The 16294-nt window shown below is 36.1% G+C and overlaps 1 protein-coding gene across 1 annotated transcript; it reads right to left on the bottom strand.

The window, feature by feature from the left end:
• Nucleotides 1–6661: 6661 nt before the first annotated feature.
• On the bottom strand, nt 6662–16106 carry plaua (plasminogen activator, urokinase a). Its single transcript, XM_066693496.1, has 11 exons — nt 16006–16106; nt 12909–13004; nt 12330–12387; nt 12008–12103; nt 11682–11844; nt 10968–11065; nt 10385–10571; nt 9648–9799; nt 9077–9217; nt 8750–8898; nt 6662–8297 (listed from the first exon to the last, which is right to left on the bottom strand). The coding sequence occupies exons 2-11, from the start codon at nt 12963–12965 to the stop codon at nt 8103–8105; spliced, it is 1296 nt and encodes a 431-aa protein (XP_066549593.1). The 5' UTR covers nt 12966–13004; nt 16006–16106; the 3' UTR covers nt 6662–8102.
• Between the last annotated feature and the right edge of the window lie 188 nt (nt 16107–16294).

Raw genomic sequence — 16294 nt, 5'->3', positions numbered from 1 at the left:
AGTTCAGACATCTACCCAGGGTTAGACACTCAGTTCTGAAGTAAGATGTGCAGCCCTGAAAACAGATGGTGGGAGGTAGACTGTTGTATTAACTTAAATGAGTTTAATGCATTTTATGTCCACACGCTGAAGACTGCTTTTGCAAGAAAGCTACCAACAGGTTTATTTAAAGTTGGAAAACAGTTTTTATAGCTTATCCTTTGCCCATGTGATTCAACACCCATTTGAACAACCAAAATTTGATTTTGACTGATAATGCATTATACATATGAATCAAGGCCACATTATATCTTAGCAAGCTTATTGGGTGTGTGTGAGTGAGTGAGTAGCCTATATATGTTTGTGTGTGCATAAAGGTAAAATAATATGTGTATTGCTGCTTTAGGATCCTCTATTCACACTATTGTGTTGCTTTTTGATATGAAAAAACTTAACATTATAAATAAAAACTCATAATGAATGTGATTCAATGAAGTAAATGCTGAGAGAATTGTCACACTTGACCTGCCTCATCCTGTTGCTAACCACAACAAACTGTCATCAAAGAGTCATCATTTTCTATAACACTAAAAGAAAGGCTGAACATCTTCATAAATTATCAATTTAAAAAAAAAGACAAACATAAATAAATGTTTATAGATATGTATTAAGAATTGTGAAATTTAGCCTCGGTCAAAATAAAGTCTCCAGCTTCAAACCCACTTCAAAGTGAAACTAAAAGGACTTACATTAAAGTCTCCCTCCGTTCAAATCTTTACTAAAATACATTGTTTGAAATACATGGGATTCCCTATTTCTGTGAGCCACTTGAAATATTAACATTTCAAGAATGAATAACAAGTCTGCAATACTAACAATGGAATTTATACAATATTCCCAAGAGATTTGAAGGCTGCAACCCACTGCCAAATAAGGAAGAGTGCAAGAAGAAAGAATCAAGGAAGTCTTTCTAAATGAACGCTAATGTAAATAGCAGGGGCTTGATGAATTCAGGGAAGGCAAAGACTGCTTTTATTTTGCACCACTTACTATACCTGGATAATCAATTAAAAATATCGGACAAAATAAATGCAGATCCCACATTCTATAAATATTATTTTTGCCTCTTCCTCCTACTATATTTCACACTGAGATAATTTACACATTTAATTAAGTTTATGTGTTTCCATCTTTTAATATATAATAGTGGTTTTCAAAGAGCATTTCTATTATTATATTGTAAGTCCTGTGAACCAGTAGCACCTGCAGATATGTGAGTAGCATGGACTGTCGGCCCCATGAGTCAGTAGCTGACCACACACACACACACACACACATACACACACACACACATTATATATATATATATATATATATTACTGTGCATAAGTTTTAGGCAGGTGTGAGAAAATGCAGTACAGTAAGAATGCTTTCAAGAATAGACTTGAAAAACAGCGTCAAAACAGCGTCAATTCTCCTAGGTAAACTTGCACAAAGTCAGGGATTTTGTAGGCATATAGTCAGGTGTCTGATTAAACAATTATACCAAACAGGTGCTAATGATCATCAATTCAATATGTAGGTTGAAACACAATCATTAACTGAAACAGAAACAGCTGTGCAGGAGGAATAAAACTGGGTGAGGAACAGCCAAACTCAGCTAAAAAGATGAGGTTGCTGATGACAGTTTACTGTCAAAAGACATACACCATGGCAAGACTGAGCACAGCAACAAGACACAAGGTAGTTCTACTGCATCAGCAAGGTCTCTCCCAGGCAGACATTTCAAGGCAGACAGGGGTTTCCAAGCTCTTTTGAAGAAGCACAAAGAAACGGGCAACGTTGAGGACCGTAGACGCAGTGGTCGGCCAAGAAAACTTACTGCAGCAGATGAAAGACACATCATGTTTGCTTCCCTTCGCAATCGGAAGATGTCCAGCAGTGCCATCAGCTCAGAATTGGCAGAAAACAGTGGGACCCTGGTACACCCATCTACTGTCCGGAGAAGTCTGGTCAGAAGTGGCCTTCATGGAAGACTTGCCGCCAAAAAGCCATACCTCCGACGTGGCAACAAGGCCAGGGACTCAACTATGAATGAAAACACATGAACTGGGGTGCAGACAAATGGCAGTGGGTGCTCTGGACTGATGAGTCAATATTTTAAATATTTGGCTGTAGCAGAAGGCAGTTTGTTCACCGAAGGGCTGGAGAGCGGTACACGAATAAGTGTCTGCAGGCAACAGTGAAGCATGGTGGAGGTTCCTTACAAGTTTGGGGCTGCATTTCTGCAAATGGAGTTGGGGATTTGGTCAGAATGAATGGTCTCCTCAATGCTGAGAAGTACAGGCAGATACTTATCCATCATGCAGTACCATCAGGGAGGCATCTGATTGGCCCCAAATTTATTCTGCAGCATGACAACGACCCCAAACATACAGCAAACGTCATTAAGAACGATCTTCAGTGCAAGGAAGAACAAGGAGTCCTGGAAGTGATGGTGTGGCCCCCACAGAGCCCTGATCTCAATATCATCGAGTCTGTCTGGGATTACATGAAGAGAGAGAAGCAACTGAGGCTGCCTAAATCCACAGAAGAACTGTGATTAGTTTTCCAAGATGTTTGGGCCGACCTACCTGCCGAGTTCCTTCAAAAACTGTGTGCAAGTGTACCTAGAAGAATTTGAAGGCAAAGGGTGGTCACACCAAATATGGATTTGATGTAGATTTTTCTTCTGTTCACTCACTTTGCATTTAGTTGATCGATAAATATAATCTATTAACATGTCTATTTTAACTTATTTTTACTCTGTACCTTTTGAATAGATTATTGGATATTTCGAAAGGGATACATTTTAAGATGCTGTATTCCAAATGTTTTACATTTACTTTTAAATTAATTTGTTTCTAAATTTTGTTTGTTTGATCTGTAAAGCACTTTGGCTCAACTTTTGTTGTTTTTAAATGTGGTCTATAAATAAAGGTTGACTTGACTATTTTTGAAAGCATTCTTACTTACAACATTTTTTCACACCTTCACAACTTTTCCACAGTACTGTGTGTGTCTATATATATATATATATATATATATATATATATATATATATATATATATAATATGTGTTTGTGTGTGTATATATATATATATATATATATATATATATATATATATATATATATAATGTATATGTTTGTGTGTGTATGTATATGTATGTCTGTGTGTGAATATAAATTATAATTTACATTTTCTTGTAATATTATGCAGGAGTATGGTATATTCCTTCTCTTCTGAGCTATGAATGTATTTGTTCCTAAAGTAAACACAGCTAGGGAGTAATACGTAAGTTTCATCAGAAAAGGATGTCTGTAGAACCTCTAGGGCACTCTACCTAACCATTTGCAGGGTCTGAAATTGCTTGTGTGAGTGTGATTACTCCAAAGCAATAGCATGCTGGGAAGATTGATGCATTGAGCCCTCAAAAAGCCCTTTTCCAAGCCCAGACATCAGTATCCGTCAGTCTGGAATAGATCAGCCAGCCATGCAATTTCAAAAAAGGAATAACCACATGTAAATACCTTACATGATGGTTTACAAGATGAGTTGTTCACATGATTAGATACTAAACACTAAAATGTGGAGTCAGCTCACACTATTGCACTATTGCAAAGGAATTTGAGACTTATAACAAGTTTAAAAAATAAAAAATAAAAAATAAACCTTTCACATGAATAATGCGGTCTTTCTAAAGCACATGTATGTGGTCAGTCCTCTGGTGAACCACACTTGACATCAGAAGTGATCATCTAAGCACCTTATAATGAGCAGCTTTAACACACAATATGGAAAGGACTAATGTGTCTTTAAACGGTCTGATTTTGGTTCATATAAAGAAATGGTGAATTCTCTTCCTTGGAAATTCATATTATCATAGGAACTGTGTGTCATAGCCACTCCCTTTGTTTGTCCTTCCTATGCCTTGGATAGGTATGCGCACTTACATTAGTCTGTGGGTGGGGCTGAGGCAGAATGGGAATATTTATAGTACAGGGCAGAGTTGGTGGTCTCATACTGCTCTGCACCTGGTCAGGAGATCTTGACCTCCAATGACCTTTAACTCCTTTAACTGCTGTACCAAAATGTTTCACAGACATCTTCCTTGCATGTTGCATCAAGAAAATCAGCAACTTAGAAATTAGTTATTGGCAAAACAATATGCTGCTTGCGACATTTCCTAATTGCAACATGATTTATTGCTGATCTCTCTCTTAAGGCTTTATCTGTTTTAAGAAAGCTCCTCTGTCATTGCTTTAATGTCCATGGAATCATCATCTTTACCTTTTGTGATGTTCACCTTGTTGTGCAACTAATTATTTCGGTGGGTTAATGATAGCTGTCCTTGCAGCATCCATAGACACCAACTCACATTTTTAATGTGTGTATTCTCATGCTTGTAAAGGTCTGCACTATAAATATAAGTATTTCAAGTTACTAGACACAAACAAACAACAACAACAACAACAACAAAAACAACTAGGTTGTTACTGTAACTATTCCCCAACTCTGTGCTTTGCAAAATTGGCATGCATATAACAATCTGTGAAAGAAATAAAGAAATATATACTGAATATGAATGACAAAATATATGCAAGGAATTTGTACAAGAAAGCAACATCATTATTATTTGCATTTAACTCCAATGCTTTTGAAGTTTTTGGATGACCCTTCTTGTTCAGGACTGTGTTTAAAGAGAGACCACTGGGGAATTCAAATGACCCACCCCCCCCTTTTCTCCATTATGAAATAACCGCATAGTACCCTCTTGTGGAGAATTGCAAGAAATGTGTGAATGTTTCTGTACTAAAATCTACGCGATTTCATGCTTTACTAACTGCTGTTAGAATGAAGAATGTTTTCGTACTGTCTAAAATGAGGCTATAGCTACTCTGACAGAAATATGTTTGTGTTAGTAATTAACAAAGTGATCACTCTTACTTTACTCAATAGAAAAGATGACAAAAACATTGGATTGCTTTGGGTTGTAGCAATATATTTGTTTCATTTGAGCCACAGTTGGACAACAGTTCAATTTAGGATTTTGGCATGAGTCTAGCATGTGGGTTCAGACATCCATTTGTATATAATAAGATTTTCCATCCAACCATGCACAAAAACATACACAAAAGCATAGTAAACAAGAATTAACCATTTTTAATTGCCTTTTGCATTTAAAAAAATATTTGTTTAGCTGTTGTTTGAAGTACAAAGACAGTGTAGACCAGAGATCTTTAGTCCTTGTCCTGCAGACCAACAGGATATTCAATGTCTCATTCCTAATCAGATCTCAATTACATAACTGAACTTTTTACTGGGTACATTTGTCAGGATTTCCATATTTTGTAGCCACTATAGAGACATCTATAAATCCCAGTGGATGGGGTTGGTGTCACCTGATGAAGAAAGTGATTATGGGAATTCTGAAAAATGTCTGGTGGTAAATGTAAGCTATTTCGGCATGTATATATATATATTTAAGTCTGATGTCAATGCTGTTCTCAGACTGTCAGACTGTTTGTTGTCTTACACAGCAGGTGGCAGTACTGGATAAGTTTCCCAGTTTGCTTTCTTACACAACCTTAATTTACAAAATGATGACAAGTAAAGCATAGACAGATTCTACAGCACTCAATGAAGACCTGTAGTGCTGAAGTAATCACAGATGCTACACAGATACAATTCAATGACAGATATGCCGGGAATGGGATTCAATGCGGTTTGGCATGGCTGTGTGTAGTATTCCGCTTCTTTAACAGACTGGGTTTATCAGTCACCGTTTCATAGAATAACAAGTGACAAAGCCCCCCATCTCCCACCCACCCTGAATTGATGTGAAGTCACTCTTGGTCAACCAATAACTACCCCTCTCACTTCTCTCCACAGCAGTCTTCATTCCTGAAATTGCGAATACGTTACGCACTTTTATTTTCTGCCCAACTTTCCCAATAACAAATAGAAAAATAACAGCAGCTGTTTCTCTGAGACTTTTTGAGAGAGGCTGTGTTAATCCCTTCTGGTAATTGCACAGTGACAGCTGTTTTCAGGAAACCCCCTCTAGAAAATCCATTTCACTGTATTGGTACATAAATGCCACAAAATGATGTTACAGTAACCTTTTACATCATCACATGGGAGAATGTGCGCACTTTTGAATGGTATGAAATTGAGTCCCTGTGGACAAACACTAACAATTATTTAGAAGAAAAAAAATCTGTATCTTTGCTGGACATATTTAATCATCCAGACACATTCCCATTACAAACCCTTATTCTATTCCTTGTTGCTGTGTTTTCTTTTATTGATGTAACTAACAGGCAATACCTATCTGTTTGAATTAGGGGTTTCATCATATTAGGTGAAAAACTATGGTCAACATATAAAATGGTTACAAATATACTTCATTATCTGGGTTTATTTGATAATAATTCCTCATTGGATGTGTTTGTGCCTTTAATTATTCTTTAGATTAGTTCAAGTGTTGCTTTATGGACATGTTGAGCTTTCTGACTGAATACCAGTTGAGTTTTTAATTCATCTGTGAATGTTTGAGAGTCTTACTCATTCCACAGCTAATGCTTAATTACACACTGAATACTCTTAAGGCTTTAGACAAAACAAACTAGGGAAGAAATTAAGCTCACAATTATTTTTAATGGAAAATTTATGTCAAGACAAGTCTATGTCTTGAGGCAGGGCATAGGCTTAGCAAAGTGTTGTTCATCTGCCTATCCAGATGACATCTCACCGGATAAAATCTCATCAAATTTCAGTTGGGTTACCGTCTCCCATCCGGTGCAATTTTGGTGTTAATTACGAACCCCAGATGAAAACCTCAGATGTCACAGTACATGCATGTCAGTGTCCAACATTGTCTATTTTAGTTTTTGGCATGCTCCTTTTGTCTGTGTTACCACTGGCTGCAAGACCATTAAATAACCAAATGCTGTGAGACCATTAAATTACTGCAAAATTCAATAAAATATAATGAAGTGAGATCAGACATCCAGAGAAGTATATAAACCAAGCTTTAACAACTTGAAACTGTATTGCCGCTTAAAATTATACATGAAAACACATTTTACAAGATAAAAGTCAGGTTACAAATTAAAGTTACAGACTGAAAGAAATAAATGCAAGAAGGTTCCAGCCCACAGTCATTAAAAAAATATATGTAAAAAATTAAATAAACCGCCTACTTTAAATAGTAAATTATGAAAAGTACAATTCAGGATATTTTATATTTTTCAATTATTTTAGCTTTATAAAACATTCACTTACATAAAATGTAAACCAGTACCTTAAAATAATTAAAAAGCCATTATGTACAATAATGGAATGTCTACAGGATTTACTGTCACAATGTGACTTGTACTAAATTAACAGTGATTAATAAATCATTAAATACTATTATATTTTCCAGAAAGTTAAAAATAAAATATAATTAAATAATAATAATTATACATTGAGGTTCTGAATTAAGTTATACATTATATTTTACATATCTACTCTATATTGCCTTTAAGGGGATTAAAACATGGCAAAATATATGCATTTTCACACTATTCTCAAATATATATTAATCTGGAGTGCAAATCAAATTTTGCAAATGTATTCTTAGAAAATCATTGTTTTGCTCTACAAACATCACTAGTTTTTTTTTTTTTTTTCATTTCAATGGTACTGTAAACAGGTCACAGTGTTCCAAAACAAATACAATATATGATGTATTACTTTTTCCTGATAGACTTACAGGACTAAACCAATCACTTAATTGGAAACACCATTCAGTCAAATAACACGCACAGTGACAAAAGGTTTTGAATCGTCCCCTTATATAATGCAACATGTTCAAGTTCAGTTCAACCTGAGAATTATATTTTTTCTGTACCATCTGCAATGTCATTGAGAACAGCAGTAACAGTGCCAACATTTGAACTTGCTGCTGATCTAGAACGCAACAGGGGTGCAAAGTGCTGCTCCTTTTATAAGGATTGATCCAGTAGCATTGTATGACTCTTGGAGGATTGCTTTGCTTCTGGGGTTCCTTGTAAATGAGGCCGTGGATAAAGAGATCACTTCTGTGGGTACAGCACTCCAGAAGTGATTGCATCTAACCCGGTCATCTCTGCAATCCACTTGTTGTAGTTGGTTACCCTTGTGTAGACCCCAGGCCGGTACTTCCGAGCACAGCCTTCTCCCCAGCTGACAATGCCAAAGAGGAACATTCGATTGTCCACTTCACACACAAGGGGTCCTCCTGAATCACCCTACATCGGACACAGATCAAATAAGATTTAGTTTTACATAGTATTTTCAATAAAACTTAAAAACAGAACCCACTATATAAATGTACATTTTTAAAATCAAGATTCCAAAACAGTCGGTATGCATTACTGTAATGTTGGCATACATAATTTTCTTGTTTTCCTGTGCGATTTTAGTGTTTTAATTTTAACAAACTGGCACTTTTTGTACTTTAAGAAGCATATTCCAGGATTGTTTTTCTTCAACATTCAGGTTGTCCAATTTCCCTCTCCCCCTGGCTGTGCACCATCAAAGCCAGCCACAATGCTTCATACTGAAAGCCCAGAAAGTTTACTGCCCATACATCACGTCAGTTCACTATTAATATATTATAAAGTATGTATTCCTGTTTATTTAAAAGAAAAATACAAATCATTGACAGAATTTCTTATAAAACACTAAGTAGCTACTGTACCTTGCAGGAGTCAATGTTCCACTGAGGGCTGTTGGCACAGAACATGTTTTCGGTCACCAGATTTCCATAATACTCAGGATTTCTGCAGAGTGACTGTGACATCAACTGTACCTTTGCATCTCTCAAGTAATTGGAATAGTACCATAAATCTGTAAGCAAAAAGTACATATTTCAGGATTTTTCATTCACCATGTCAGTTTGATTTTAGCCTTTTAGTATAGATAGGTGAATCATTGTATTATGCCTGAAAAAGGCTACTAGCTGCTTGTGGATTTATTGAATAAGAGACATTGAACTGTAGGGTAATGCACTGAGAAAATATCTTACTTTCACCCTCTTTTCCATAGCCGGCAATTTCACAGTAGGAGCCGTCCGGCAGCATTTGGTTCAGCGGGGGCAGACAGATTGTTTTTATGGAGCTTGATTCCCTTGCACACTGTCCTTTTGCTGACCTAATTTTCAACAATGCTGGAAAAATAAATAATAATATTAAAGTGGGTGCAATAAAAGTTCTTCCACTGTAAAGCAATCCCACACTTTGGTTATTAAAGTATTTTTTTAATGCAAGTTCCATTTCTAATTAATTCAGCCCACGCTGGCATGGGCTAACACGATGTCTGAGTAATTGATAATGTCTGAGTCTGGGTTTGGTTGCCTTCAGTCAATTCAGTCAAACAGTCACTGTTTTTGGAGTTCTGCAGTTATTAACATCACCAGTTTGTCATTTACCAATTTCTCATTTCCATATCATCTTTAGTCATCTTACAAAAACATATGGAGGGAATCTAGGGAGTTTTCTAAAGTGACTCAAGCTATATGTTTGATTGGAAATAAAATATAAAGCAAACATATGCATTTTCATTTCACAGCCTCCAGAGTATAAAATGTATGGATATACCTATGTCATTGTTGTAGCTGCCTTGACTATCATCAAAAGCTGGGTGAAGAATTACATTTTCAACTTCAAATTTCATCTCTGTCTTTGAGTCAGTCTCGTTGAGAGCATTCTTTCCCAGATACACTGAGTAACGTCGAGGATTTGTATTGTAACTGAAAGGAAAACAAGACCATTCGTTCATCAATCCACAGATACCCATCATGTTATATATACAGATTGAGGAGATTTCAATTATAATTTGTTTATGTTAAGGAACAATTACACTACTAGCTGCCCAGAAAATCCACAGATTAAATAGGGACTGCCTGTTTTTCCCAACTTCCCTTGTGACTGGATTTGTAAAAATACTTTTCTAAGCATAATTGCTAGTTGATTAACAGATTGTTAGCTTTGTACCACAGAGATGTGTTTTACCTATGGCATTTGGGTTTATAGTTCATACATTAGTTGGTCATTTTCTAGCTGTAGTTAAGTACTTCCAGGAAATGTCTGAGCTATTACATGTAATAAATCTATAATTAAGGGATTCATAAATGAAGCATAATCAGACACTTAAACTAAAACTCAGATCTTCATATACTTAAATAAACGGCAAAATATTTTTTTACAATAAAATGTAGTTTAGATCAGCTTGATTTTTGTTCCTATGTAAGTCAGCGGTAAGTCTGAGAGCTATGACTGACAGAACAGTGGCCTTTGCGGAGTCCGACCTCCCTGTTATATGACGGTGGATTTACCCGTCAGGAAAGCAGTGAGCAGCAGTCAGGACCCAGCAGGGCGAGATCAGGCTGCCTCCACACTTGAACATGCTGCCGGACCGCGAGTGCTGGAAAATGGCAGCCGTCCAGGGGTGGGACTCGATGGTTGCAACCTTTCCCCCAACGATCTTGAACAGCTTCCGTTCCCTCATGCCACACGTGGATGCTGGTGGAGCACATTGGATACATTGCTTACTAGGGTTAATATATATATATATATATATATATATATATATATATATATATATACACACATACTACTGCTTCAAAGAGCAGGTCACAAGAAAAATAGCAAACTGCTTTTACTGATTGCGAAAGCAAACCTGTATTTCATACATGCTAAAACAACTTGTAAAATTCTTGTCTAATGTTGATTTTTAAGCAATGAGTCTTGAATTTCTGCCAAATAATTCATCTTTGTCTTGATCAAATGTGACATTTTGCTTGTATACATTTTAAATAATGTCAAGATGTTTACATGATTGAGAAAGATTGATTTTCAGGAAACTTCCCTACTTCTGTTTTTACTACTCAGTTCTTCTTCTTAGGTTTGCATACTTACTTGGTTCTCGTGCGCAGTGAGGAATTTGACAATATTCCCATACAATTTGTTGCCCTTTTTTAATGTGGCACCAGGGTTTACTTTTGCCATCAGGATTCCTACAAACCCAAAGTAATAAAATTAGCCCAGTGCATACAATACTTTGTGCATTACGTTCAGTATGGTTGCCTCACTCTTACAATTTCTAATCATGTACAGAGCTCAATCACTTTAAGGATGAAGGTTTACAGATATGCTGCACTGGATTACAAATTATTGGGAGGTTACAAGAGTTAAGATAATGTGGGGTTGCAATGTTTACAATATTGGTCTAAGGGACAACACATGCCACACTGAGCCATATAAACCTGAGAAAACAGTGCAGACAATACTTGTGCAACACTGTTTGTGGTATGTTTTTTTTTTAAATAAGGCTATTATTATGTACCAAAGTTGAAGAGTTCCCTATAAATATGAACTTATCAGCATATTTTCTCTGTTAGTCAACATTTTCCCTTCATGGTTGTATGTCACTGTTGAGCATGTGGTTAGGCTAAAAAATACTTGCTCAGGAATAAAGTGTTGAGAGTGATTGCTACATGCATTCTCTGTGCGATTGCTGGGCATCCATTAACGATCAAATGAACACTTTTTGGTTGTCCAACAACATTTGAAATGAAATCTCTACTGTATTTCTTCATATGATTTGTAAAAATTGTTAATTTCTTCATTCACCTGCAGTAGTTGTGTTTCCCAAGTCCCAGAGTTAATGCGTCTGATTGGTATAGAAGTTCAACAGATTCATACTCCCACTCCAGGCATTCCCTGCCACTCCTGGACCGGGACACCGTGCCTCTGTAGTTCTTTCCATTGCCGTTGTAACAAGTCGCAGATTTTTCTGTAGAAGGATTTTAGATTTTGCATGTTATATCGGCCAGGAGAAACTCAGTCAGGCATGTAAGATACAAACCAAAGGTAAAGGACAGAAATAATGTCAAACAGTTAACAGCGGATGAGGTATTTAGGAAATAAAATACTTCTTAGTATAGTATAGTTCTTACGTATTTCACAGTTTTTTCCGCTGAAGCCATTTGGACATATGCAGAACGTGTCGTACCGGCGTGTAAAGGAAGTGCCTCCATTCAAGCAATTAGACCCTAGAAATTAGTGAACAGATGATTAAAGAATGGAATGCAATGGAATACAGTTTAATTTTGTATGGAAACTTCAAGTGCCTTCCACTACATGATTTCTTGTGATTTTCATTAAAGATATGTAGTTACATGTCCTCCCTTGTTTGGCAAATTAAACTATTTACAAGAGGTACAATTAAAATCAGTTATATGCTAGGCATCCACTGTGAAATAAGAAAATCATATTTACTCAAGTCCTCAGCTGAGTACTTTGAAACTCTTGTCTTCCTGAGAGTTTTCATTTGGATCTGAAAATAATAAAAACAATACAATCAGGTACAGTTCTGTCGTTGCAACGTTATGACTGAGACTTAACTGTTTTTGGATTTAAGATATATTATTTTTACAATTGATAACAGCATTTGTTGATCACACCAGTCCATGAATGATAAAACTCTGTGGTGTGAGGCATGAATGCTTACAGTGTTGACTATTTTTATTGAACCTGAAATGTTTTTTCAGTGATATGTGTGACATTTTTACTGAAATGTCACACACATCCTGAAACTACGGTATACAAAATGAAAAGGTTAATATAGGGCATGGGGCTATGGACATATGGGAACATTTATTTATTTATTTATTTTTTGTTTCAAAAATACTCTACCATGTGACAGATGTCTTATTTCTGGTCTTTTGTTTCCCTGGGAAAGTAATATCAGCTGAGACATTGCCAAATAGGAAGTTAATAGTCTTGAATTGATTTCAAATGGATTGCATAAACAATTATTGTCAAGAGGCAGCGTACAATTTCCCTTTTGGTACTTACAGCATCAAGGCTGAAAATGAGCGACACAATGGCTGTGAACTTAAGCAGGAATTTCATATTTGCGGTTGACTGTTGATTTTCTTCCTTATATGGACTCTGTACGAAAAATGAACATGTTAGCCTGCTCCAAAATACAATAACAATACATTCTCAATCTTTATCATCCACAGCCTTTAGAGTTGTTAATATGTCTCCTCTCTTCATAGTCCAATTTGTATCCTTTTAGAAATATATGCTAAATATTCAATGTGCCATTAAAAGTCCACATGAAATTGTAAAAGTACAGATAATTACATGAGAAAACTGACATGAGAAAACCAACAGCCCTCTGAAATGACAGGGATACTGTGTGAATGGGAGTTGAAACAGATTAAATGCCTATTTTAGATACAGACAAGAATTTAGATTAGCTCAGTTATATACTTAGGGTTGAGCTGCCTAGAGTCGAATGGGGGAATGGGAAAGGGAATTGTAAATTAAACAGGTGTTAAACATGTAACACATGTTCAGGAGAGAAACTGGCATCCAGTTCTAATCAACACGACTAAACACGGTTTAATTTCATTTTGTAGGTTTTAACTCGATACCATTGGAGTATGAAAATGTAGGTAAGGAAGAGCTAATTATAATGTGTATTGAATCCCAGGATGCAGTACTACTTTACAAGTACAGTGAAGTCAGAAAAGGAAAGACTATTGCCTAAGGTTAATTCTTCATAGTTTTTTAATCCACTTTCGACAAACATTGATTGCATTTACTGTACTGTTCCAGGAAAACCACTGCTAGACTTTATTACAGCTTTGACAATAACAAACCTCTCTGGGTTGCATCAGTAACACAATCTGATTATTACAAATATCTGATACCGCACAATGAGGAAAAGAAATTAAGAAATTAATGTTTTTCGTAAATAGTGATACAACTAAAAGTTTACTTAATCCATTCCCAGAATCAAACAGGTGGGAACCCAACATTAGTGACATTAGTGCTGACTACAGTCTAGACAGTGACTGGCAACTATGTCATTAATTTGCCATGACATACTGGCAAATATGCAATCTGTACATCTGGAGTAGAGGAGCACACATTTAGTTTCTGGAGGTTCATGTTTCCCAGGTCTTTAGCATGTGATGGGTTACTGAAACCTATGCAACCTGCAGGATGTGATCCTCAAGGACTTGCATACTCCTGATCTACACAGACTGCATTTGTTTTTCTGTTGCATAATACTACATATAATACTACAATTCCCAAACTTGGGTAAATCTGTGATGTCAAAAGCATAATGAATTTATTCAAGATTCAAAATAAAATCGGTAAAATGTCCAGGGATAAACATATTTCCACCCATGTATGCATTTGTATAATCTCTAAATTTGGCATCAGTTCAAGGAATTATTTATCAAAGAACATTTTCAAGTCAAAGCTTGGCTGGACAGAAACACATTTGAAGGTAGAAAGCTGCCCGTTTCCCTTTAGGCACAGAAAATCTTAAGAAACACAACATAATTTTTCATGAAAGTTTTACTTTTCTCTTTTAAAAAACGAAATGCTCACTTATATGGGACAATTAACTTGCTGAAACGCTCATCACTGACAAACCAGAGTTTTCATCAAGATAGATACTTTTTATTCACATTCCTTTGCACCTTGGAGTTTCATTAGATACCAGATCTGTCTGCTCAATTAGCCCATTGTCTTTAATCAACTGCTGACAATAACGATGTGCAAGATTTGAAAAGTATAAGAAATAATATTGCCCTGTTTTGATATTGATTTGATATTATTTTTCAAAGTCATTATTATCCGGTAACTGGCAGATGCTTAACTTTAAACCAGTGACGCAGAACCAATAAAGAGACTTCTTGTGTCTGACAGAAATGTCTAGCTCTTAACCTCCTAACCTGCACACATACACCAGTATTAATAAATGTGATGATGCACGATAAAGCCCAGTCAGTGCGTGAATTTACAGCCGATCTGTTCAAAGACAGGAGTAATTAAGTTGCCTGACATTTGTGCTGACATTCGGGTCTGCATTGTAGAAAATAAATGACGTGTCAAATTAGGTGAAGCAGATGCAGTCAGTGTTTCACTGCTCCAGAGCCCTGGTTTACTGACCCTGGAGAGATAAGCCCTGGGAATCCAGTGGAATAGGCAGTTTCTCTTAATTGCTGTGCTTGGACTGAGCAAGAGAGGTTTTAGCCATGATGAAGAAAGTTAGGGGATATTTGCACCTCTGAGAAGTCAGCAACATGTCTTATTATAGTATTACATGTGATATCTGTGGATGAGTTGGTAAAAGGAAAAAGTTGGTAAAGGAATTACGAATGGGTAAGTGTTGTACATATGTTTATTAGTGTAACATGACAGCTTATCCACTCACTCAAAAATTCTGTAAAAAATATATCTTTATTTTAACAGCTGCAAAATGTCAAGCTGCATTCAGTTTTACTCATGAGAAAAATCATCTGGCTCATTGTGAATAGTATTGTACCAAAAGAGTTTATTATACTAAATCATTTTTATACAGAAAAAAAGAAATTGGATCCTGACTATGATCTTTTACACATTGTTGCAAAATATAAATAGCATAAAGGGAACAGTTACTTCACCCAGTGTTAAATCCACGTGATTTAATGACCTAATTTAAACGCCATATCAAAATGTTGAGAGACCTGAACTTTAAAGGTAAAAGGCAAAGCTTTACAAAAAATAGTTTGTGCACTCAAAGGCCTAGGACGAATGCACTGGGAAGAAAAATATATCCTTTTTCCAATTATGACATAAGAAACTATGAAATTCATGTCCTTTTTAACTTTTGAAAAATCCAAAACCAGAACACATAAAATATGCATTTCATATAACTGACAACAATGTATCTGACAAGATATGCTGTCATTTCACACTTTTGAGGATGCGTCTCCACCTTTATTTAGAAATTATGAAATGGAAAAGTGCCAGGCTAGTAAAAAAAACTGCCTTTTCATGCAATCATATTACAACTGCTGCTACAAATGAAACAGGGCTTCATTCATAAAAAACATCCTAATTTCCCAGTTACACTATCTGGACAGTAAAATATAAATCTGCTTACCTGTTTCAGAGTGCTGCAGCTCGATGTTGTGCAGAAGAGAGACACTGTTGGTTGTTTCTTCAGTGCAATTTCAGCTCTTGGCTACTTTATTGTTGTACAGTGAAAGCAGATCTCTATATAAAGCATCAGGGAAGTGTGATTGGCCTGTGGGAGGGCCTTTCTTTGATTGACACATCCAGTGTCAGTGTGAGCTTCCAAGAAACAGAAACCTGCTATGACTCATGATAGTTTGAAAACCAGCCCCACCTATGAGGTAGAGGATTGTAGGCTAAACAAACTCCCAAAAATG

This window comes from Amia ocellicauda, chromosome 20 (genome assembly GCF_036373705.1).
Source record: "Amia ocellicauda isolate fAmiCal2 chromosome 20, fAmiCal2.hap1, whole genome shotgun sequence".
Taxonomy (NCBI): Eukaryota; Metazoa; Chordata; class Actinopteri; order Amiiformes; family Amiidae; genus Amia; species Amia ocellicauda.
Note: the sequence above shows the minus strand (reverse complement) of the source record. Positions and strands in the feature narration are given on the sequence as shown.

What these genes read in the sequence shown, in the direction of transcription:
- plaua (XM_066693496.1), bottom strand. Translation starts at nt 12,965, where the DNA reads ATGAAATTCCTGCTTAAGTTCACAGCCATTGTGTCGCTCATTTTCAGC. An exon ending in CGGAAAAAACTGTGAAATAC is followed by an intron (nt 11,845 to 12,007) that starts GTAAGAACTATA and finishes ATCCTTCTACAG; the next exon opens with AAAAATCTGCGACTTGTTAC. An exon ending in GGAACATTGACTCCTGCAAG is followed by an intron (nt 8,298 to 8,749) that starts GTACAGTAGCTA and finishes TGTCCGATGTAG; the next exon opens with GGTGATTCAGGAGGACCCCT.